General features: G+C 35.8%; 1 protein-coding gene across 1 annotated transcript; it reads left to right on the top strand.

Annotated features, from left to right (window-relative positions):
- Positions 1-1387: 1387 nt before the first annotated feature.
- On the top strand, positions 1388-24434 carry LOC101245183 (rRNA (cytosine-C(5))-methyltransferase NOP2C). Its single transcript, XM_004243560.5, has 13 exons — positions 1388-1521; positions 1598-1716; positions 2507-2867; positions 4419-4566; positions 6166-6303; positions 7753-7815; positions 8816-8937; positions 12449-12650; positions 13128-13339; positions 21339-21439; positions 23022-23103; positions 23194-23255; positions 24067-24434. The coding sequence occupies exons 1-13, from the start codon at positions 1444-1446 to the stop codon at positions 24212-24214; spliced, it is 1836 nt and encodes a 611-aa protein (XP_004243608.2). The 5' UTR covers positions 1388-1443; the 3' UTR covers positions 24215-24434.
- Positions 24435-26145: the final 1711 nt, after the last annotated feature.

The raw sequence follows: 26145 nt of genomic DNA, 5'->3' as shown, positions 1-26145 counted from the left end.
TAATGTATGATAAAAATGTTAATTTCCTTAATACATTTTACGATTGAAACAATTATAATAAAAAAATATTTATTATTTATAGCAATAATATTTTTTTTCACTTAATCACTCTTAATTCATTTATAGTACAAGTTTAATACATATTATAAAGAACAATTTATTATTTACATATAATACAAGTTTTAATGATGGATAATGCATTTATCGCACATTTAATACACTTATAATACAATGTGACAATATTTTACCAAACAAACATAAGTTATTTAAAAAACAATTATAATTCAAATATATTGCATACATAATTCACTTTTAATACATATTACATATTTATCACAGTATTGCTATAAATGGTAATAAACAAAAAATATCGCTAAAATCAATAATTATTTTTAAAAATGTATTAATTTATGTAATTTTTTCTACTAAAATTCAATGCTAATGTCTTCTTTGTTAGTTTCAAAGAAAAATCCACGAAATTTAATTCCCTTTTCTTTACTTTCTCTAACAAAATCTATCATTTTCTCTTGCTTAAAACAAAAATGGGTATTACATTAGCAAAATAAAATAACATATTTTGTTGGAGAAATTAGAGGAATGATATTAGATTTTATGAAGTTCTTTCTTTGAAGCTAAAAAAAAAGATAACAATGATAAATTTGTTAGCCACATTAATAAAATTAACACTTTTTTTTAAAAAAATAAAAATATATTAGGTTGAAGATAAAGGACCAAACTAAAATCTTCTATCATACATTAAGAACTATAATATACTAAAGATCAAAATAAACATTTTCATTATATATTATACAATAAAATATATTAAGGACCAAGATAAAACATTAACCATTCATTAAAGGCCTATTTTTTTTTCGTTCTCAAAATTATAAAGAAAAAATTACCTGGATAGGAGCTTTTTAATAAATAATTATTGATTTTAGCTACACTTTTTACTTATTACCATTTATAGCAACATATAACAATATTATGTTAAATATGTAATATGTATTAAGAGTGTATTAAGTATGCAATACTATTTTTAAAAATATATTTTGTTTGTTTGGTAAGAAATTGACTAATTGTATTATAAATGTATTAAAATGTGTGATAAATTAATTTTCTATCAATTAAACTTGAATTATATGTTAATAATAAATTATTCTTTGTAGTATGTATTAAAACTGTATTATAAATATATTAATAAAAATGATCAGGTGAAATAAAATATTAATGATATAAATGGTAAATATTTTTTTTATTCGTATATTTATGTAAGTTCCTAAAAATTAAATACATGCAGTTTCTGCTTGAACATGACCCGAGTTCCGTTTTTTTCTTTCCTGGGGTAATTGATGACCCGAGAGTACTGGTTTCGGGTTTGTATATAAACATCGCAATGCTTTGGAAAACTCTTTCCCCCTCCTCCGCCTGTAAATTGAATGAATGCAGAAAGGGAGGGACTTCATCAAAGCCATTCGTAGAAGCTTCTTCACTCTCCACAGCAACACTTCCATTTCTCAGGTAACAAAACTCTCTTCTCTCTCTGTCTCTGCCGTAATCACACAGTTTAAACGGTTTATGCTGATATTGTGTACAGATGGATCAATCAACGCGTTACCATTACAGTCCAACTTTGAAATGGAACCCTACGGTTGAAGAATACTTCATCAAAGCTTACGGAGCTGATCATTTCTCTCGGATTTCAACTGCTCTCACGTATGCTATTTGCCTCATCTATCTTATACGTATTACTACCATTTTGCAATCTGTCATTTTCCACTTTACACGTTTTCTATTGTTATGTTATTTATTAGATAACTTTTACTTTAAATTTAGTAGTTGAGTTGTATTTTGAATTGATAAGAAGTTCTTAGATTTGATGTAATAGAGTTGAGCTCAATCTCTGTGTTTGTAGGTCCTGTTATTCAGTATTACAAATCTAATGCTAAGAAATTTTGGCAAAAATGAGATTGAGATAAATAAGAGATTAAGAGTAAAGGAATATTAGTAATTATATTCGTTATTAATGTGGCTTCAGAGTATTTCCTTTGTTTGTTTAGCAGAAGATGCTTGTAAGGAAAGTTGGAGCGTATAGCTGTTGTTAAATTCAAATTTGTGATAAAAATTCATTGTATTAGCACAAAGGAGTTTTCTACTGTGTTGTTTCATGTTATAGACTTGTTGCAATCTTTCACAATCTATACAAGTTTAGACTATTTTACTTTTGTCAATATCATCTTGGTACAGAAAGTTGAACAGAGTATTTCTATCACCGTTAATAAAATAAGTACTCCCCCTTTTGTTACGATTTCTTCTTGTTTCCAACTGTATATATAAACATGTTTCTTTGCTTTGTTTGTTATATTTGAACGCCTTAACTGCAGGCACGAAAAGTGTCCCTGATATTTCCTTTATGTTGTAGATGTTTCCTTCATGTGGGATTTCGGTGGTATGTTGTTATTGTATATGTTTCCTTCTAACATTCAAATGGTAATGCTTTTCTTAGGCGCCCATCATGTTACTCTTGTATCCGTGTGAATACGCTCAAATCAACAAGTGATGCTGTTATTGAGAAGCTTTTGGAAATTTTTAAGGAAAGAGGAATGCACGATGTTGCAGTTCAAGAATCTTCTACCACATGGGAGCCAGATAACTGTTGTAAGGCAACCTTAAAATGCACTGGAAGTGCAGAATCTCTTAAGGCCATCAAAAGTATCTCAAAGTGTCAATTTCCTGGCTTGGATTATGTGGTTTTTGTTAAAGGTTCAGGACCGCATGCAATTCATTATGGGGACAATGAAGGCAAACCTCTTAAGGAGGTAATTGTAAGCCGAAAGTGCGCAGAGGCAGTTCTTCGTGGTGCCCAAGTGAGTAATTGTTCAGACCTATATAAACCTAGTTAGCTATAGGAATTCACTTTGAGTTGAATGGAGAAGTTCATTGTCTTTCTCCCGTGTAACGTAGACAGTAGGTATATTTCAACCTGTAGATAGGAGGAAAAATGCCAAATCATGATGATATTTCTAACTTTTACCACGTGATGTGTTGTGTATGTAGTTGTCTATATTGCTGCTTAAGTACGTGCATGCAAATTCATGATGCTGTTCTTGATATATGAGAGTGTCTAACACTATGTTTGGATCATTGTTATCCATTGTATTGTATTGTATCGTTACTATGCCTACAATATTTGTTTTGATTGTTACTTAAAATGTATTGTATTGTATTGTTAAATTTCGTTGTTACGTAACAATGAAAATCCGTATTTTATGGAACAACCAATTTGGTGTGTTCTCATTGTTACTTAATTTCTTTTTCCAATTATATATTTACATAATATTTCAGAATACTATTTTACCCTTTATCTTAATTATTTAAATCTAGTCAAACTTACTTACCTAGAATAATTAGGATATTTTGTAAATTTATAAATTACAATACAATACAATATGATCAAACCAAACAATTAAAATATTATTAAACAACAACAAACAATACAATCTAGCCAAACATTGTATCTACATACAATACAGAACAATAAAATACAATACAATACAATACATTATGAAACAATGGGTAACAATGATCCAAACAAAGTGTAAGTGTTGTACATCCTTACGTATTATCTTCTCTATTATGTTAAAACACTTGACTGTTTTCCAGACAACATATATACCTGAGCTAATAAGACAAAGAAATTGAGAGTCTAAAGTCTATGGCTTGAATGAATCAGTAACAATGGATTAGTGGAAAGAGTTATTAAGAGATGCATAGGGAGGGAGTGATCCATCAATCATTAGTTGACCTTCCCGTTGAACCAGTGACGGTGCTTTCAGCAGAGCTGTTTAAGTTTTTGAATTCCATCTCTAGTTCTATTTGGAAGTATTTTCAGAAAGTGCACTGGAAAAGAACTTACAAAGAAGGAAAAATAGAAAAAAAATCATAATAGAAGAAGGAAATGTACTGTTGCATAAATTGGAGGACTTCTAAGAATTAAGGTCATGCAATTATGTGAGTATCATATTTGACAATTTGTTCTTCTCTTAATTTATACTGTCTTATTCAGGGGTGTAAATTTTGACTGGTACTTCAATTAGTACTTACCCTTCTTCTCCATCTATGCACATTTTATCTGGAGCTATGTAATAGGCTCATACCTTTGTCAAGATTAGTGACATCTTGACCTTCAATATCACTTGATATTATGCATTAGTTTTTTTTGTCTATAGGGGCACAAATATACCAACAGGAGACGCATGTTCCTGCAAGTTGGCAATTACCAAAACAATGGCATTGGAACACCGGGAGATTTTCTTCTTTGATTTGCTAGAACTTTCTTGTAAAGAGTGCATGTGCTTTTGTTAAATTACAAATTAGTACCTGACACAATCTTACCATCTACTCGTCATATTTCCCAGGTGTATGTGCCTGGTGTTTTGGCATGCAGTGCTCATGTTGAAAGAGGTGATGCAGTTGCAGTATCAGTTGCTGTGGAACAGTATGGTCCAGATGGTGGATGGGGTGTTGCAATGACACGCGGGACTGTTTTACAAGGATCACAGGAAGGTAATTTAACTTCTTGTTTAGCACCTTTTCATATCCAATAAAGGGTACTTTCTGAATTCTTATACTGATTTGACCCCAAAGGCATTAATGTGTTCCTCTGTGGAAAAGTTTGCTGAGGAACTTACTATTTCTTTGACATAAACTTGACATGTACGTGTCACTGTAGTATACATTTTGGTCTTGCTTTTGGTGTTTCCTCATTTTCACTTTTGCCCATATATGACAGTGCATCAGTTAATTAATGATTTTGTATGGGTAACATTTGCATCAATTTGTAGTTTTTTAACAAGGTTAAAGCTTATTATTGAATGGGCATCAGGAAGATGTCAAGTTACAAAAGGTGTGACCAATTAGCTTTAGTACAGAAGGGCAAAAAATAAATGAATTTCAGCACTAGCAAGTAGCCTAAGCTAAAGCTAAGGAGCTAACAAAATCCAAAAACATGTCAACTCTATTGACAAGTGAAAGAAAATTCCAACTGAACAGATAAACTAAACACTTAATCTTTAGAGAGTGGGTAGGAATTGAAATTCCATCAAAGTATCTGCAATTCCTTTCATTCCAGATAACCCAATAATGGATTGCTGGGATCATCCTCCAGACTTTTTTGATGGCTTTGTCAACTCTCCAAGAGATTCAGCTGATGCAGGACTCCTTCTTCGACCTGGGCATGCTCCAGGAAAGGCCATATAAAGATAAGAAGAAGTTCAAAATATCGTTGTGATAGGGCAGTGCGTGAATAGGCGGCTTACACTCTCAAGATTCTTGTTTGCATATATAACATCTGTTTACTAGAGTAATTTTCCTTCTGCTAACATTATCTAGTGTCAAGTAAGCATTATTGAGAGCTGCCCAGGCCAAGCATGTAAGTTTGATTGGTATCCTGGTCCTCCAGAGTCCAGACATGCTTCCATGACCAATCCTCCAGAATTCCACCCTGTGAACTTATTAGATCGTAACTTTCCTTGACTGTGTATTCCCCCTTTTTAGATGTAGCCCAAATGATTTTGTCTACTTGGTAAGCCAGTTGGTTTCCAACTAGAGTTAGAACTGGGTGTAAGCCAGTTGGGTTGATGCAGAAAATGTTTCATTTTCTGGGGTGACAGTATGCGCTTAATGCACAAAATTCAGATATTTATTTCTCAATGAATGAGAATCTCCTTAATGTGATAGTCATTGACTCCTTATTTTGGCGAATTTCTTGCAAATGAGAATCTAGTTTTGCGGTAAGATATTTGAACTATTAGCTTCATCTCACACCAATGTAATCTGGAAGGTTTTTAATGTTTTCAGAATCCTTCTCAGATGATTATGGTGGGACATACTGCATTTTTATGGTTAAATACCAAGATAATTTTTCATCTAGTCTGATTTTGTGGATACAAGTTTGCTATGTTCTTTTTTATTTATTACTTGCAAAAAAGGTATGCTCTGGTCTTTCTGAAATATACTCCAGATCTGCTTGATTTGTTGAAATGTTGTCTTCTCTCTTACACAATCAAATTTTGCAGTATATAAAATCTATGGCATCTTTTTATTATTTTAAAGTTGTATGACATCCATCCAGCCAATTGAGTGACTAATCTCAGTTTCGATTAGATCCTTATTATTTTGAAAGAGATGGCTTCTACATTGGCCAAGCAACAGCAATGATGTCAAGAGCTGGGATGTTTCGTGTTACTGAGGGGGTTGCGGTGGATATGAAGGAAAGAGTATACAGACTACCCTCCTTTTATGGTATAAGTTTCTCGCCTTCTCCAGTATTTTTTGAAATCATTTACAGGATATTATGTGCATAAATCTTTATGGCATACTCTGGTTTGTCACACTTGATGATGAGAATCTGCTTCAACTTAATAAATGTTGTTACCATCTCGTTTTAAAGAATATCTACAGTCCAGCATTTTTTAACTTGCTACTTACTTCTGGTCTGACTGGAGTATCTCTGCCTTCCTATATATGGGTTTTTCCCCCATCATGAATGAAATTATTTCTTACTTGATAAAAAAGGGTTTACCTTTTTTCTTTGGGTAACTGTTTCAATTTCGATTCTGTTTCTAATCCCTGTCGAGAATTCCTGTGGCGCATTTACTCTTTTAGCTGATATTTTTAGTCTAAGTCATGGTTCTGAACTGGAAATGAGGAACTTTAACATACTCAAGTTCACGATGACAGAAGTGATGTAAGATGTCGATGAGAATCAGAAAGAACAGAAGTATAGTATGCCAATATGGCGGTTTTTTGTTAGTTTGGTGCATAGATTTTGCTTTTTAGAGTATAGTAATAGTTGATGCACCTCCTTTGTGATGACTGATTAGATGTCATCCATTTCTCATGGAGGTTAGAAAAAATAGAGTTTATTTCCGTGTGATTTTACTAATTTTGTATTAGAAGCTTTAGTTTTTTTGCCTTTCTAAATTGCAGTAATAAGAATGTGGAGAAATTTTCTGGCCACATCTTGGAAGGCAAATTAAAACCAAATTTCTGGTTAGACCCAGGATTGATTTTACATGAATGATATTTTGCCGTTAGAGACCCTTCCAAGCTCTCTCTAAATGTGTTTATCATGATAGTCAGTTGCTTATTTATTTTCCTGAGAATGGAGAAGGGGTGAATTGGTCCCATTAGTTGTCAAAAAGCAGTGTACATGATGATTTCTGGTCACAAACTCACAGTCACTAAACAATATAAGTTTCCATTTCTAGATTTGGTCACTTTAAGAAGGTAGGCTCTTTGGAGGGATACCATATTTGCAAATTTTCAACTCAATTGGTTAGAGTCCGACAATATTGCAAATCACTAGCTTCCTGCAGTTAGCTCTTGGGTAGATTCTATTGCCACTTCCCTTGTATAAAGAAAATGGAATGTTTTAGTAGTCTAGAGCTGTGAGGGATGCAGAAGGAATGAGCCATACCTTTGTTGTTATCAGTGTACTTAACAGGTCTTTTCTGATCGTTAAAAGTATCTTTATTTATGACAAAGGAAACACTTTGTACACTTGTCATCTCCATGAGTGATTTTGTCAGTGTTGCCTATTGTCTTTTTGCACAATGGTTTTCTGAATATGAAAAGAAAAAAAGAAGGAAACATTATACACAGGAATATACTTTCAAGTGATTTTGGATTTTCTGTAAATAGCAACTTCTTTTTGCAGTTGTGAGATTGATTATAATATCTTGCTTTCAGATTTGCTTGAGGGCGAGATTTTTCTTCAGAACCTTCCAAGCATAATAACTGCACATGCCTTAGGTATGCCCAATTTCTCAGGCATTTTCTTTTGTGTAACAGTGAGTCTATATCATTACATTGTATGCACACTATATATTCTTATGGTATCTCATGCATTTTGAACTTTGTTTCTTGGTTACTGACTATATGCTGCAAGTTTGAAGTATTCGTATTGTAAGAACAATGAGTTCACATTAGTTTTAAGTGCCAGTTCAAATTTGAAGAGGAATGGTAAACAATTGATTTGGTTGATTATTATGCGTTAAGATCAAATGATGTAATTGGTGAATTGATTAAATGCATATGCTGTTTCCAGTTTCCTCTGAAAGATGAACTCTAAGATTAATTTCTCTGAGAATAAGATTTAATCCTCTAAAAAGTAAAGCGAAATGCAGACGTCTTCGTACAATTTATATCTCTCAACTCTGATCCATGGTGGTGCTGCATCAGTTTTATCTCCTTGACTTGATACTTGCTTTCTTTGGTTCTGATATCAGTATAATGCCCTAACAAACTTCTATAATGCCCTAACAAACTTCACCATCCCTTGTATTAACCTGTTTTTTGCTCTTGTAAATTCTACTATACATGGCAATCATTGATCTTGAGCGATGCTGTCCAACTTAAACATCAGCTTTAACAAGACCACTCGAGAGTAACTACTGAGTGTCGATAAAGTATTGCATGTGCTGGCACTTGCTAGCAAATGCACATTATGTTCTGACTATGGTGATTAAGCTGTTGTTTTTGCTGGATTTCTCAGTCTATAGCCTAAGACATTTTATAGTGTGGAAAATGGAATTTTGGTTTTGTAATAAGGTAACTTGATCTAAATCCTGCATTTGTGAACTTGAAGATGTATTCCCCTTTTTTTCTATGCACGAAGTTTCTTCTTCTTTTGTCTATTCTCAACACTCTAATACAACCTATCATGTAACTTCTGCAAAAAATAGCTTGGTTAAGTGAGTATTTTTCTCATTTCCAATGACATGTTTCTTCTTCCTACAACAAATTGTTCTAGATCCTCAACCAGGAGAGAGAATATTGGACATGTGTGCAGCTCCAGGGGGGAAAACCACAGCAATAGCAAGCCTTATGAAGGACAAAGGGGAGGTTGTTGCTGTTGACAGATCTCATAATAAGGTGCACCTTCTGAACTTGGCAGGTGATTATAAGCGTATTATTGTCTATAATACTTGGACATCTTTAACTTCACAGTCTTTTGGATTCCGTGGTGCTAATCGAAATGATTTTACATGGATGGTTGTCACCTGGGTTAAAGGTGTCCTTAAATTGCTGAGACTTGCACCATGGAAGTCTGATCTGCTCATTGGTTGCATTTTCTTAAGAATAGTGTATCACTTTACTTCGAGTAATAGAAACAATGACATGTAAGCTGACATATCCCTTACTTGAAGCAAATTTATTCAATGGCATACATCTTTATAGATGACACTTGTTCAGGTGCTGCTTTGGCGACTTAGAGAAATCCAGGTATTACTAGCCTATGATTGGTAGTGGAAGAACTAGCTTTTATGGAGTGATTTAGGTGCATATTTTATACATCTGTGGAGACGTTAATTTACTTCCCCCATAATGAAGGAACTCATATTCCTCTTCAGATAAAGAAAGCGCCCCTGGTTACCTGCAGTGATGGTTTGAGCAACATGAACATTTTTGGATGGTCGACAATGTAAAGTATATCATAGTTCACAGATGTGTCCAATCCTCTTACAATCGCTACACTTGGGGTTGAGATATTTAAAACGACTTCTCTTCGATTCTACATAAACTGAGATGTATGATTTTTTATTGTTTGAGATACGAGAACAGAGGAGTCAATGGTTGGTGATGAGATCAGCATGTGACTAGATAGCGACAAGGCAAGTAATTGAGAGAATCCATCCACTGTAGGAACAATATAAGATAAAAAAGAAGGGGGAATGGGCATAAAGAACCTCAAAGTACAGAATCCGAGTCTCCTATTGAAGTGGCTATGGAGGTTTGTCTCAGGGGAACAAGGTTTGTGGAAAGATGCCATAGCATCCAGAATCCAGATACACAACGGAAGACTTATGGATCACTAAGGAAGTTAGAAACCTTTATGGGGTAGGTCTATGGAGAGCAATCAGGAATCAGTGACCTAAAATGTGGGGAAATTTAATAATTGTAATAGGAAATGGAAGGAGGACATCATTCTGAAATGATGTGTGGGTTGGTCAATACCCCTTAAAACAATTGTACCCTGTGATCTATAATCTGAACCAACAGGAGGCAACAGTAGCAAATGTCAGGGACAACCAAAGATGGAATCTCTCTTTCAGGAGAAGGTTGAATGGCTGGGGATAGACAACCTAACAAATTTCTGGAATTCTCTGGAGCAGGCCAATAACCTTCACAATAATGAAGATAATCTACACTGGCTGAGGGCCAATAATGGGAATTTCACTGTAAAATCAGTTTACAGACACCTTGATAGGCCAGCTGCAATGCTCTTACCATGGCCTTGGAAGAAAATATGGAAAGTTAGAGTACCTCACAAGGTTGCTTGTTTCACCTGGTTGATAGCCAGGCAAGCAATACTAACTCGGGACAATCTAATGAAAAGGGGAAAGCTATTATGTTCCAAGGTGTTTTTTTTTGTGAAAGAGAAATAGAGATTTCTTCTCTTCATCCATTGTAGAGTGACAGAGAAACTGTGGTAAGTATTTTTTAACTTGAGGGGTATCAGTTAGTCCTTGCTAAGGCATACCTCAGAAGCTCTAACATGCTGGAATAGAGAAGGAAATATGTCAGGCCACAACGACGGATGGAATATTGTCCTTGTTTGCATCTGCTGGATAATATAGAAGGAAAGAAACCAAAGATGTTTTGTAAACAAGAGCATTCCTTTTAGAGTTTGAAGTTGAATTGTCTTATAACCTTTTATTTTTGGTGCAACTTTTATGTCCTCCCAAAAAGGTAAAGGATATTACTCACTTTCTAGATAGTTTAGGAGGGATATAGATGATAGAGATTTTTGGTTTTGCTTACTGTAAACTCCTGATGTAGTTACTACTAAATACGCTATTGGTATATTTTGTCTATAAAATATAAACTTCCTCAAAAAAATAATAATAAGAAAGTCCTATAAGTGTAAGAACTAGAAACATTTCCTTTGTTATTAATGTTGTTTTTCAACACTAGTAATGACTGATATCAACTTCTCAAATTCCTCAATGGCTGTCTGTACCAATCCCAAATAAGAAGACATATAATTTCTGCTTCCTTAAGTTAGTCATCTGAATCACATCATAGAAACGAGATATGCTATTTAGCACCAAACAATTTCTCGACTTTATTAGCTCTCTAATACTAGTTTGAAGATTGTAAAGGAGCTAACAACTTTTGCTTATTCTCTCTGTGAGGCCTTTTGTCTATTCTGTAATTCTGCGTCTGCTTGATGCTTGTTAATGAACTACTTTTCTTCATCAAAAAAAGAAATAAAATGTGATATGCACAACCGAGTATCAATCTTCCCCTTTGACCTCTGGCCTTCTCATCACACTGGCTTCCCTTTTTAGTTTAGTGATCTTGGACACATGACCTTGCACTACAACTCACTAAGGAGCCCAAATTAAATAGATAGAACTTCCCATTGAGGGTTCCAAAGTAATCATAAGACTTGGATTCTCGATCCCGTGTATTTGGAACTAAAATGTGAAATCTGAAAGACATGGTTGGATTGAAGAAGTTCTGGGGAAACAAAATAGTAAACAATCAATATTCTGGAAGGGAACAGTATCAGTTCTGTCTAAAAACCCATCGAAGAGTTGCTTAAACTGCTAGTGCCCTGCGATAAATCTGAAGAGTAAAGCTTGTTCATTCATGCAACACACACAGTAAAAGGAGAAACTAGAGAAGCCAATGAACCTGGAGACAAATGTTTGGAAAGTGAAAATATGACCAGATCTGTAAATCTGGTTATCGGAACTGTTGGAAATGGGTGGGCTCAGTTCAGAATCACCAGTTGTCTCTACCTCAGTTGAGGTGGAGGTCGCCAAAAAAGAATGCTTGGTGACTGTCCCTGATTATCGCACGAGGGTTTCTCCCCAAAGATCTGATATCATGTGAGAAATAACGGCATAAGAGAAATTATTGAGATTTTTTTTAAAGTGGGTTACTCTCATCATTGTTTGAATGATGAATTTGTTTTTGTGAATATATAGTTACCTTTATATCAAAAGAAAAAGTATAGGCACGAGAAAAAAATATCATTAAGATGTGTGTTGACAATTGCTTACAGCTAACCTTTTACATTCCATAACCAAGTATGATATATATATTCAAACTACCTAACAGAACTCTTATTGCCAAAGTCTTCCAGCATTGATAGGAAAGCCTACCTAATGCTTGTATTTGAGTTTAAAAGCGCATTCAGTTGAGGTAAAGATCTTCTGCTCCAAATACTCATACCTCATAATTTCATAATTAGTAAATAAAGAACTTCTGAAGTACATAAAAAGAAATTCTTATGTCTAAGAAGAAACTGTAAATTTTTGCACTTCGCCAGCTCCGATTCAAACCTTTTTCCAATTTTTTAACTGTACAGAAGAGGGCCAAATTTTGCTGGTCCACTTCTTTGAAGAGATCTAATTGTGTTACAATCATACAGGTGCTTGGAATTCAGAAATTAGCGGCTGAGATGGGTTTAAGCTGTATAACTACATATAAGCTTGACGCGCTGAAGTCTGTTTGCCATGGAGCTGAATCTGATAGTTTGCCTTACACATGCAGTGCTGAGGATGCGCGAACACCAGATTTATTATCCACTGGTATAGATGGATTTGATGCAGAGTTGCTATTCGAAAAGAATTGTGAGTAGTTCGAAAACTTCCAATTTTATGCCAGTTCGGTGATGTGTTATTAATGTTGTATTCTGTTTGTTGTATATCTATTTAAAAAGAACAATCTTTTGGTGTTTCTTTTAGCTTGTCAAGAGGTTTTGGCATCTACTTGTTTATTTTTTGGGATCTCATAAAACAAGGAGCGTCCCTCCTAGTGATTCCACTTGATTGATGTGCGTTGACCATGCCTAACCCATTATCTTGTGGGCGGGTTATAATATTTTGGTGGTCAGTATTGCCACCTCTACATCCACTGATCTACATGTGTGTATAATAAACAACGGATATTAATTGGTTAAATTTTGTAATATTAATTCAAGAACATTTTTACAAGATCAGGATGCTCTTAATTAAAGAACATTTTTACAAGATCATATTCTGTAAATTCAGTTTAAAAATGTTTACTGAAAGTTCCAGTTAACTAGAGTAACTAAACAAATCTCTCAGTCAATGATTTGCAGCTGAAGGATGGTCAGTACCCTAGTAAAGCTGAACTACGAAAACGTATTAGGCAACTAAAAAATGGGCCAGGAAGGAATCACACTGCTGGTGGGAGGGTTGAAAAGTCTAAAGGGTTTTCTCCCAATAGCTTTGATCGTGTGCTGCTTGATGCTCCTTGCTCTGCATTAGGTTTAAGACCTCGTCTCTTTGCTGGAGAGGTAAGATAGTTTCTGAATTGTCTCATTTCCAAGAATTCTTGCTCCTCTTTTCTTCATTCAAACTAGTATTCATGCTCTTTTTGCTATGCTAAAAGTTTCTCCACCATTTCTTTTTATTGGGTTTGGATGAAATAGCATGTTCTGCTTATGTAGGAATGGTTACAAGGTGCATGGAGATAGTCATATAAAAGTAGACGGAAAAAAGAAGATAAAAGTTGATGTGTATCTTTCCTCTCAGTCCTTTTATGGACTATTGTATGATATATAGAGCGAAAAATGGCTTACGCTATTCTCTTTTAATAGACGAGCACTATTGCTTGTGTTTAGTAATTGAGAATGGGTGTTAGTGTGGAAGACGATTATGAAAGGAAGTGGGAGATGAAGAGAAACCACAAGATGAGATCAGGAAAGACACAAGATTTTTAATGATATTTTGTATGGGAAAGTTTTCAAAAAGATACAACCCGACATAAAATGTTACACCATGTAGCCCAATACAACATTATACCTAGGAAACATTATACATGATATATCAACTCATATTTTGGTATAATCACCTTTCATAGACTTATTTTTTCCATTTTAAAAAGAAATGTGTTTAGTAGTCTATGAAAGGTGCTTATACACAAATATGGGCTAAACCGAGTAATAAACTAAAAATATGGGCTACATGGCATAAACATTTTCTCCCAGTAGACATACAACATACCCAGTGTTGTCCCATAAAGTGGGGTCTAGGGAGGTTAGAGTCTACGTAGACCTTACCCCTACCTCAGAGTTGGGGAGGCTATTTTCTCGGCTCAAGGAAATATAGTCCAAAGCAGTCCAAAAAAGGAAGTAACAAAACCTACGGAGCTTATGACGGTCCGTAGGTGGCATCGTAGTTAGGAGAGAAGGTGCTGAAGAAAGATGGGGAAGTCTGACCTAGTGTGGGATTACGGAAGTCCATGACGGACCGTCATAGCTACGACGGTCCGTCCCGCTGGTTCGTCGTAATGATCAGAGAGTAGTCCAGTACCCAAATTCCAAGAAGTTAAAGTATTATGGAACGGAGACCCTCGACGGACCGCCATGCTTGGAACTGTCCGTCATACCTGTTCGTTGAGGGTAATGAGAAAGCAGCAGAAGAATTTGTGAAGTATGGGACGACGGAGGCCATGACGGCCCGTCGTGACCACTATGGTCCGTCACGAGGTTCGTCGACTCAGACGCGTTTGGACAGATTTTCAGTAATTAGAATCCTTCTTTTATTAGGTTTTTGTTTTTATTATAAATAGTTAAAAAAAACCTCGTTTTTGGGGTTAGACTTTTTGATAATTTTTAGTTTTTTTTGATAATTTTTAGTTCTCTTGTTCAAGTATTGAAGAATTAATTTCAGTAATTGATACATTTTTTCTGAAATTGATTGTTGGTGTTTTTGTTGATTAATCAAGTGAATTTCTGAATTTTATTTTTTCTCATTAAAGTAAGTGCATGAATTCTTATATTAAATATATGAATAGTGTGATTGTGACCATGGATAACTAAACTCCATAACTAGGGTTGTGCAAACTGCTGGAGAAAGATTGTAAATTTTATTTTGATGAATCCTGTATTAAAGCATTCGGCGAGCTAAAAGAAAAATTGGTGTCTGCACCTATCATTATTTCTCCGGATTGGAACATTCCATTTGAGGTGGTGTGCGATGCTAGTGGGGTTGCTCTTGGTGTGGTATTGGGACAAAGAAGGAACTAAATCCTTCACCCCATTTACTATGCTAGTAAAGCCCTAAATGAAGCCCAGAAGAACTACACAGTGACTGAGCAAGAACTCCTTGCAGTAGTCTTTGCTCTTGAAAAATTTCGCTTCTATTTGCTAGGTACTAGAATTATAGTGCATACTGACCATTCGCATTGAGATATTTGATGGCAAAGAAGGATGCAAAACCGAGGTTGATTCGTTGGGTATTACTGCTACAAGAATTTGACTTTGAGGTAAGGGATAGAAAAGGGATCAAAAATCAAGTTGCCGATCACTTGTCCCGTCTAGAAGATGAAGCTATGAGAGAGTTAAGGGATAAGACTGATATTGATGCTACTTTCCCCGATGAGCATGTATTGGCAGCCTCACAAGACTTGATTCCATGGTTCGCAAATTTTGCGAACTATCTGGCTAGCGATATTGTTCCATTAGACTTGTGCTTTCATCAACGAAAAAAGTTCATGTACGATATGAAGAAATTCTTTTGGGATGAACCATACTTATATAGGAGCTGCGCCGATGGGCTTATTCGGCGTTGTACCAGAAGTTGAGATGTTGAGTGTTTTAGAGGCATGCCATTCCTCACCCTTTGGTGGACATCATAGTGGTATCCGAACCGCTCGTAAGATATTACAATGTGGTTACTATTGGCCAACTATTCATCAAGATGCTCATGAGTTTGCCAAAGCATGTGATAGATGCAAAGGAGATGACGACATTTCAAGAAAGCAAGAGCTTCCTCTAAACCTCATTCTTGTGATTGAGTTATTTGATGTTTGAGTTATTGACTTTATGGGTACTTTTGTGAGTTCTCATGGAATGAAGTATATTTTAGTAGCGGTTGATTATGTATCTAAATGGGTGGAAGCTATTGCCCTCGCAAACAATGAAGGGAAGAGTGCATTCTCTCGATTTGGTACCCCAAGGGCAATTATTAGTTATGGGGGATCCTACTTTTGCAACAAATTGTTCAAGGAATTATTGGAGAAATATGGGGTTCGCCATAATGTGGCCACTCCTAATCATCCTCAAACTAGTGGGCAAGTTGAAGTGTCAAATAGAGAGATCAAACAGATATTGTCAAAAACAGTGAACGCTAGTAGAACGAATTGATCAAGGAGGCTTGATGATGCTCTTTGGGCCACCAGACAGCGTATAAGACTCCCATAGGTATGTCCCTATACCAACTTGTATATGGGAAAACTTGTCATCTTCCGATTGAATTAGAGCATTAAGCCATGTGGGCTATGAAGAAGTTGAAAATGGATTGGAACAAAGCTGCAGAACAATGGTTAACTGTGTTGAATTTCGCCTGAAAGCTTATGAAAGCTCAGCCCTCTACCAAGAGAAGATGAAGAAGTACCATGACCTAAAAATTGAAAAACGAGAGTTTATGGTTGGGGATTTGGTGCTTTTATACAATTCTAAGTTGCGCTTGTTTCCGAGCAAGCTCAAGTCTAAATTGACTGCCCTTACTTGATTACCCAACTATTCCCTCATGGAGCAGCTGAGTTGGAAACCAAGGAGGGTGTGCGGTTTAAGGTGAATGGACAACAAATAAAAATCTATATTGGGCATGCTGAATCGGCGAATGAAGTGATCGAGGCATACCATCTTGATGAAGTCTGAGTAATCAAGTATCTTCAGTCGTGCCGCTACGTTAAATCAGGCGCTGGTCGGGAGGCAACCCAATACGTATCCTCTAACCCAACTATAGTTTTCTTTCTAGTAATGTTAGCATTTTCTACTAATGAGTTTTAAATTTGCAGGTAGCACATCACTAGGAAATTCTGCAGAAAATCACTCTGCAACATTCACTGACGGATATATAGACGGATCGTCACGCTTACGACGGACCGTCGCATGAATTCGTCGTGCCAGGTACGTTTTTCATTTATTTTCAAAATTAGGGCATCCGCGATGGAACCCATGAGGACCGTCGCATCTGCGATGGACCATCGTCGGGGACTTGTTGAGTCATTAACCAGCAACCCGACCCGGCTGGGGAATTTTAAAAGTTTTCAACCTTTTAAACTCCCCACCCCTTCATTTAAACCGTTTTTTCCCTCTTTCTCCATTTTCCTCCCTTTCCAACTTTATGCCTTTCTCAATCAACTGATCCCCATCACTTCACCAAATCCCCAAATCTCCTTTCTACTGGTCGGAGTCTGATGCTGTGTTTTTGCTCTTGATAGCTGAGTGTCTCACTTGCTTGTTTTTCTCCTCTTCTCAAGTATGTGTCTCTGATCTCTACCCATTTACGCTGCATTTTTGTTTTTCCCGTAAGGACCCACCTGAGAGGTGGGTCCTTACGGGATGTCTCCTTACCATGCCAGATATCCACACTCTCTTCAACACGGTAAGTGTAAATGCAGTGTAAATGGGTAGAGATCAGAGACACATACTTGAGAAGAGGAGAAAAACAAGCAAGTGAGATACTCAGCTATCAAGAGGAGAAACACAACATCAGACTCCGATCAGTAGAAAGGAGATTTGGGGATTTTGTGAAGTGACGTGGATCAGTTGATTGAGAAAGGCATAAAGTTGAAAAGGGAGGAAATAGGAGAAAGAGGGAAAAAACGGTTTAAATGAAGGGGTAGGGAGTTTAAAAGGTTGAAAACTTCTAAAATTCCCCAACCGGGTCGGGTCGGGTTGCTGGTTAATGATGCAACGAGTCCCCGCGACGGTCCGTCATGTGTTCCGTTGCGGATGCCCTAATTTTGAAAATAAATGAAAAACGTACCTGGCACGACGGATTCATGCGACGGTCCGTCGATGTATCCGTCAGTGAATGTTGCGGAGTGATTCTCTGCAGAATTTCCTGGTGATGTGCTACCTGCAAATTTAAAACTCATTAGAAGAAAATGCTACCATTACTAGAAAGAAAACTATAGTTGGGTTAGAGGATACGTATTGGGTTGCCTCCCAACCAGCGCCTGATTTAACGTAGAGGCACGACTGAAGACACTTGATTACTCAGACTTCATCAAGATGGTATGCCTCGATCACTTCATTCGCCGATTCAGCATGCCCAATCTAGATTTTTATTTGTTGTCCATTCACCTTAAACCGCACACCCTCCTTGGTTTCCAACTCAGCTGCTCCATGAGGGAATAGTTGGATAATCAAGTAAGGGCAGTCCATTTGGACTTGAGCTTGCTCGGAAACGAGCGCAACCTAGAATTGTATAAAAGCACCAAATCCCCAACCATAAACTCTCGTTTTTCAATTTTTAGGTCATGGTACTTCTTCATCTTTTCTTTGTAGAGGGCTGAGCTTTCATAAGCTTTCAGGCGAAATTCAACACAGTTAACCGTTGTTCTACAACTTTGTTCCAATCCATTTTCAACTTCTTCATAGCCCACATGGCTTTATGCTCTAATTCATCCGGAAGATGACAAGCTTTCCCATATACAAGTTGGTATGAAGACATACCTATGAGAGTCTTATACGCTGTCTGGTTGGCCCAAAGAGCATCTTGATGAATAGTCGGCATCTATCACATGCTTTGGCATCTATACATGCTTTCCCATTTCTTTGGCATCTATCACATGGTTTGGCAAACACATGAGCATCTTGATGAATAATTGGCCAATAGTAACCACATTGTAATATTTTATGAGCGGTTCGGATACCACTATGATGTCCACCAAAGGGTGAGGTATAGCATGCCTCTAAAACACTCAACATCTCCACTTCTGGCACAACGCCGAATAAGTCCATCGGCACAACTCCTATATAAGTACGGTTCATCCCAAAAGAATTTCTTCACATCGTACATGAACTTTTTTCTTTGATGAAAGGACAAGTTCGATGGAACAATATAGCTAGCCAAATAGTTCGCAAAATATGCGAACCATGGAATCAAGTCTTGTGAGGCAGCCAATACATGCTCATCGGGGAAAGTATCATCAATATCAGTCTTATCCCCTAACTATCTCATAGCTTCATCTTCTAGACGGGACAAGTGATCGGCAACTTGATTTTTGATCCCTTTTCTATCCCTTACCTCAAAGTCAAATTCTTGTAGTAGTAATACCCAACGAATCAACCTCGGTATTTTATCCTTTTTTGCCATCAAATATCTCAATGCTGAATGGTCAGTATGCACTATAACTGTAGTACCTAGCAAATAGGAGCGAAATTTTTCAAGAGCAAAGACTACTGCAAGGAGTTCTTGCTCAGTCACTGTGTAGTTCTTCTGGGCTTCATTTAGGGCTTTACTAGCATAGTAAATGGGGTGAAGGATTTAGTTCCTTCTTTGTCCCAATACCACACCAAGAGCAACCCTACTAGCATCGCACATCACATCAAATGGAATGTTCCAATCCGGAGAAATAATGATAGGTACAGACACCAATTTTTCTTTTAGCTCGACGAATGCTTTAAGACAGGATTCATCAAAATAAAATTTACAATCTTTCACCAGCAGTTTGCATAACCTTAGTTATGAAGTTTAGTTATCCATGGTCACAATCACACTATTCATATATTTAATATAAGAATTCGTGCACTTACTTTAATGAGAAAAAATAAAATCCAGAAATTCACTTGATTAATCAACAAAAACACCAACAATCAATTTCAGAAAAAATGTATCAATTACTGAAATTAATTCTTCAATACTTGAACAAGAGAACTAAAAATTATCGAAAAGTCTAACCCAAAAAACGAGGTTTTTCAAACTATTTATAATAAAAACAAAAACCTAATAAAAGAAGGATTCTAATTACTGAAAATCTGTCCAAACGCATCTGTGCGACGGACCTCGTGACGGACCGTAGTGGTCACGACGGGCCGTCATGGCCTCCGTCGTCCCATACTTCACAAATTCTTCTGCTGGTTTCTTCATTACCCTCAACGAACAGGTATGAGGGACAGTTCCAAGCACGACGGTCCATCGAGGGTCTCCGTTCAATAATACTTTAACTTCTTGGAATTTGGGTACTGGACTACTCTCTGATCATTACGACGAACCAGTAGGACGGACCGTCGTGGCTATGACGGTCCGTCATGGACTTCCGTAATCCCACACTAGGTCAGACTTCCCCATCTTCCTTTAGCAGCTTCTCTCCTCACTACGATGCCACCTACGGACCGTCACAGACTTGACGGACCGTCATAAGCTCTGTAGGTGGTCTCTTCTGCATTTCTCGCTGAAAAACTTCCGATTTCATCTTTGAACAGATTTCCTGCAAATAAGGAGAAACTTATATAAAAATCAATACAAAAAGGCTTTTGGACACACATTAAACTTAAGGAAAAAACATTAAAAATATCGTGAAACCGCGGTACTTCAAGTACAAGAATCAACAAATAATACAAAGCAACAACTAGTAGCTGAACAAAAACTACCACAAAACAATACGATAATCGAAGTAGAAATTCAACAAATAGTAATTGAAATCGAAGGACAAGAAACTACATTGTAGTAGTATGACTACTAATATGAACGGACAACAAGACAACACATTCTACCTACTAACCTAATTCAGTTCCTCCACACCCTCCTATCTAAGGTCATGTCGTTGGCAAGTTACAATCGCGCATGTCCACTCTAATCACCTGACCCCAATACTTCTTTCATTTACCTCTACTTCTCTTGAAACCATCCATAGCCAGCCTCTCCGTATTAGGGCATCCATGCATTTCCTTTTCTTTAGGTACCCAATCCAAATGATGCATTCCCCGTATTTTTTTTTTGAAATTAGTAATGTTGAAAATGCATTCCATAAATTTTATAAAGGGTGGATTAGTACCTTTAAATTCCCCTCTTTCCTTTCATATTCCATGTCTATCTGAATAATTAGTCGTAAAAGATGAGTAACTCTCAAGTAATAGCTCGTCAAACCTTTTATCTTCTTGGGATGTGATATCGTGTCAAGCAATTTAGACATGAAAGTGGATCAGTGATACCTTCTTTAGGTAAAAAATTCATTAATCCAATGTCATGCAGATATTCTTTGACATCCTATTTTCTATTTGACAATGAAATTGAAAGTTTTTTTTGCTTGTCCAGAGGTTTCTGATGGGTTGGGGGGCGATGTTCTGATCATCTACACCGATTCTGATCAAAATAAGTTTATTCCTATTTCATGCTTCATATTTCAACACAACTACTCTAAAGTGTATACTCGTACATTGTTAATCTGAAGAATACACCATTACCATTTTCAAAAAAAAATAAAATTGAGAAGAGAATTCCATTGTTATATGCAGGACAACTAATTTATAAGATGTTTCTCTTTGTTATATCCAGGACACAGTTGATTCCTTGAGGAGTAATGCCAAATATCAGAGACGAATGTTTGACCAAGCTGTCCAGCTTGTTCGTCCAGGTGGAGTCATTGTCTATTCCACGTAAGTACAAACATGCATCTGGACTTTCTTTAATAAAACTTGAGACAAATTTCCTTATTGAGATCATTATAGCACATTTCATCACTGCTTTTGTTCATTCAGAATTATCATTCCATCTGTCCTTTTTCTTACTGAGTGACCTATATACCAGCTAACATCTCTTTATCTTAATCTTAACTTCTCTCCTTTTAGATTGTTCAAATGTCTAACTCCCTGTTATGCAGTCTTCTCAACATTATTCCTTTGTTCCATGAATGACTTAGCACCAGATCCTAATTCTTTCATGTTGGAGATTGTGGCTTTGTAAAGTATTGATGTGGCCTGTGATCCAAATGCATATGGATAACAAGATTCTTAGTTTTCCTTTACTCTAGATATGGTTGTTTATACAAAATCCATGGGGGAGTTGTTGCATAAAATGCCTTCCAATATGTGGACTCATGTCCTGATGTTCAAATGCAGAGCACATACCATATTTCAATGAGACTTTAAGGTGGACTTGTGTCCTAGTGTGAAATACATGAACACAGTAGATTTGAATGAGACATTAAGGTGGACTTATGTCCTAGTTTTAAATACATGAACACAGACTAGATTTCAATGAGACATTGAAGTGTGGAATTCATCGTACAAATTAATAATTAGGACAGAAGAAGTTATAATATAAGGAATCAAATTCACAGATATTCTGAATGTGATGCATGAATCTAATACAAGATTTTCACTCTTCTTTCTGAATCCTGCATGGAAGAGATTGAAAGAATGTCTAGTTGTGTGATAGTCATCCCATGGATTATTAACTAGAAGCTAAAGTCTCTGTGAACGGAACATGCAGATTGTGTTGCTACTTCTTTTTCCTCCATCTCCAAAAGAGAAGACTCTTATTATCTAGAGAAATCTTGAGTGTGGTATTGCATGTATTAGTGAATGGCACTCTTAGTTTCTGACAGCAGTACCTCCCTATTCCTCCTATTCTTTTGCTCATTATTCAAGGTGTGTTATCAAAGGCTCATTTTAGGCGTGCTTAAGACCTGAAGCTCAGGCTAGGCGCGTCGCTTCACTTCTCTTAGGCTGCGGTTCAGTTTAAGGCACTATGGCATGCTCCTCATTGTGCATAATTTCTATCTTGAATAGAGTGATACTAAACAATTATATGATTAGCAGAAAGATATATTAATTGTTAAGGGAACACTATATATATATATTTACCTTTTCTTTACTAAAGCCCACATTTCCGATTTCCGTTGCACTTAAAGATCAATGGACCTGGAATACTTTTTAATGTTTTAGCCTTTGACAACACTGTATTCAAGACAACCATTTAATGTCACACGTTTTAATTATGTTAAACTTTATGGAGTGTGTTAAGACATAATATAATTAAGTAAATTGAAATGTTCTCTTTCCTAAAACTTGAACTTTTTCATGAGATGGTCACATGTTTCAGCAGATTGGTCGACTGACTCTTCCAATACTTAGTCATATGTTTAATAGCATGGACAATGGATGTTAGTTGTTCCAACTTCAATACTTTGTCATGTTTAATAGCATGAACAACTGATGGTGCTTGTTCCAACTTCAGATGTACGATAAACCCTGGTGAGAATGAAGCATTGGTTCGATATGCATTGGACAAATATGAGTTTCTCTCGTTGGCATCTCAGGTTAGCTTAAAAGCTTGCATATTCATGTAAAAGAATAAATTTTTATAGCTTAGCACTGACATATTTTTCTAACCCTTGTATGTCTTTCAGCATCCAAAAATTGGAGGACCTGGCCTTACTGGTAGTTGTCAATTGTCTGATGGATTTGTTGAGTAAGCATCTTGCGATTTCATAGTATTTACTTGGCAAAATATTTTGTCAATTGTGTGTTGAAAAGCTGAATAAATAGTTTATACCTGTGACAGGTGCTTTAGCTGTGTTAAGCTTATTTTTTCCGTTCTGCCGTTGATTTCATATGTTCTTATAAGATGGACGTGTTAGTGTCTATTGAGTAATTTCTAAAATAAATATGATGAAGCTTGAAGGTCGATTTCTTTTGAACTTGTCCTGTCAATGGAGAAATTGGTGTCTTGGTTCTGTGAGCGAGGCACTCTTTCCTTTGCTTGATGGTATAGGATGAGTTACAATTCAAATTTTTGGATGGTATAGGAGAGTGTGTCTAATTGTTTCTTGCTTTCGTACAGTTTCTATTTGTCAACATTTGTCTGTATTCTTCCATCTGTCCTACCTTTGGCAGACGTAGTTACTTGGTACTTGTTGGTGGGAGGTAGCAGGTATCCCGTGGAATTAGTCAACGTGGCCCCAGACACCACAGTTATCAAAAAAATAAATAAATGAAGTGTGTGCACGCCCATAAAAAGCTAACAACAAAAAGATCAAGAGAGAACCTTTGAGTTATCTCTATTTTTCTAAATTTTAACTGCAAAGACTAATGGCTGAAGGAGATCAAATCTAGAAACAGAATTTTCGCTAAGTATGTACATTTATTTGAAAGGTAGTGTATTTTTATCTCCATTCTAAGAAGTGCTTCCTATAAACATCATTGTTAGATGCTGTTTCTGTACCAGTATTGCATTAATCACTAGTGACGGTATTGATCTCTCTTGCTTCTAAATTCTCCAGGGAATGGTTAAAGCCCGGTGAAGAAGATCTTGTTCAGAGATTTGATCCATCATCCGACCTTGATACAATAGGATTTTTCATAGCTAAGTTCAGTGTTGGACCCAAAAATATCCGAGTTGAATGTGACGCGAAGTCTGGGAACAGGTGATTCGGCAGTGAAATTACATTAACTTCGATGATATTAGTTCAGGCCTCTCCTTGTTGTCAACAACATGCTGGAATGTGGGTTGCAGAATTAGTTAATGTAACTGTGAATGCAAGATAGAGTATTAAAGATATTTCAACCTTGCATATTGGTCATGATTTTATTTTATTTTACCCCTGTACTGATTTTATTTTTAACCTCTCTTTAATTATTTGTTTATTTAGCTGGAGTATCAATTTTTACATAGCCTAGATTGTGGAAGGCCATGTATGTGATGTTCCATTGGTCTTTTTTAGTACTTGAGTTTATTTAGGAAAACATATCCTAAATCGACTCATTTCCTAACCTTAGAGTTCACGCAAGTCATGTACTGATACTACTGTTTGAATTTTATCTTTAACCCTAAAGCATCAATGATTTCCATATGACACCTCAATGATTGCAAAAAAATGTTTTACCAATTTTGATCAATGATTTTGTCGGTTGAAAATTGGGTTGGATCCTAAACTAATTCATGTATTATTTTTCGTTTATTTTCTTAAAAGTTATAACTTTTACGTCATTAACTATGTGGTTCAAGCTAAAATGACTATAGAAGCTAACTAGACAAAATTAGTTTACTTCTTGGAAGACGAATAAAATGATCAATTATTATAAATTGAGTGATCAATCAAACATTCAATTCCTAAGTGTATACTAGTGACTGATCATATTCTATAGATAATTAGTCAGAAAAATAATTCTTTAATTTGTAAAATATATCATAGTAGAACACATTTTGTTATGTAATAACATATAAATTAATCTAACATTACATATTAAGAATATATGTGACAAATCTATGGATTGGACTTTTCAAAATCAAGCCATAGGTATGTATGTTGATCTCACTTAGATCTCAAATTATTATGATATTCAATGAGAATTATGATTCTTGAAAAAAAAAAGAGTTCAATAGAATGTTAAAGAAATAATATCGTAAAAAAAAAATGGTTGTTAGTATAAATATTTTATGAGGATGATAAATTCGAATCTATTTTAATGAAGAGTTTTTTCTCAATATAAGAATTACTAAGTAGGTGGGACAAGTAAGAAGTAAGAATGTATTTTGTCAGACCAAGTACTAAATACCATTTTGGAGGAGGACATTATATTTTTACTATATAGAAGCATGAAGAGGCAGCACGACCACAATGTAATCATATTGCACATTTCGCAGCAAAAGTTGAACAAATTTCACTTTTTAGTTATTTAAAACAAAAGTGAGGGTATTTTCTCGTTATAACGATATTTTGTTCTATACACTTTTGGGTTATTCTTTCCCTTTCTTTTCTTTCTTCTTGATTTCTCTCTGATTTCTTTTCTTTACGGTCTAAGCTAAGAGACAAATGTTGTTCTATTCTTTATTCCAAAAGAGCATATCGAGAAGTGTTCATGAATGCAGATTGGAAGCATGAAGAAGAAGGAGAAGTATATTCAAGTATTCTGGAAGATTCCCAGAACTGAAAGCTACAAGAAAATTGAAAAACGGAACTAACTAACTTTCATCTACATACCTATCTATATATATACATACATATATAAAGAATATAATAACAACTTTAACTAACTCCTAACTAATTTGTTACTAATTACAAATATACCCTCTTATTCAAGTAATGCCTTCTTTAATACTCCCCTCAAGTTTGAAGGCATGAACAAGTTCATTACTCCAAACTTGGATAACAAGTATTCATGTTGAGATTTTCCTAATCCTTTAGTTAGCATATCAGCTTCTTGCTCCTTTGTATGTAGATACTTTGTTTCGACTAATCCTTGCTGAATCTTCTCACGTATGAAATGACAATCCAATTCAATGTGTTTTGTTCTTTCATGTAACACTGGATTAGCAGCAATTTGTATTGCTGATTTACTGTCACTGTAAACACTGACTG

The sequence above is a fragment of the Solanum lycopersicum genome, chromosome 7 (assembly GCF_036512215.1).
Source record: "Solanum lycopersicum chromosome 7, SLM_r2.1".
Classification (NCBI taxonomy): domain Eukaryota; kingdom Viridiplantae; phylum Streptophyta; class Magnoliopsida; order Solanales; family Solanaceae; genus Solanum; species Solanum lycopersicum.
Note: the sequence above shows the minus strand (reverse complement) of the source record. Positions and strands in the feature narration are given on the sequence as shown.

What these genes read in the sequence shown, in the direction of transcription:
- LOC101245183 (XM_004243560.5), top strand. Translation starts at nt 1,444, where the DNA reads ATGCAGAAAGGGAGGGACTTCATCAAAGCCATTCGTAGAAGCTTCTTC. An exon ending in CAGTTCTTCGTGGTGCCCAA is followed by an intron (nt 2,868 to 4,418) that starts GTGAGTAATTGT and finishes CATATTTCCCAG; the next exon opens with GTGTATGTGCCTGGTGTTTT. An exon ending in CAGACTACCCTCCTTTTATG is followed by an intron (nt 6,304 to 7,752) that starts GTATAAGTTTCT and finishes TCTTGCTTTCAG; the next exon opens with ATTTGCTTGAGGGCGAGATT.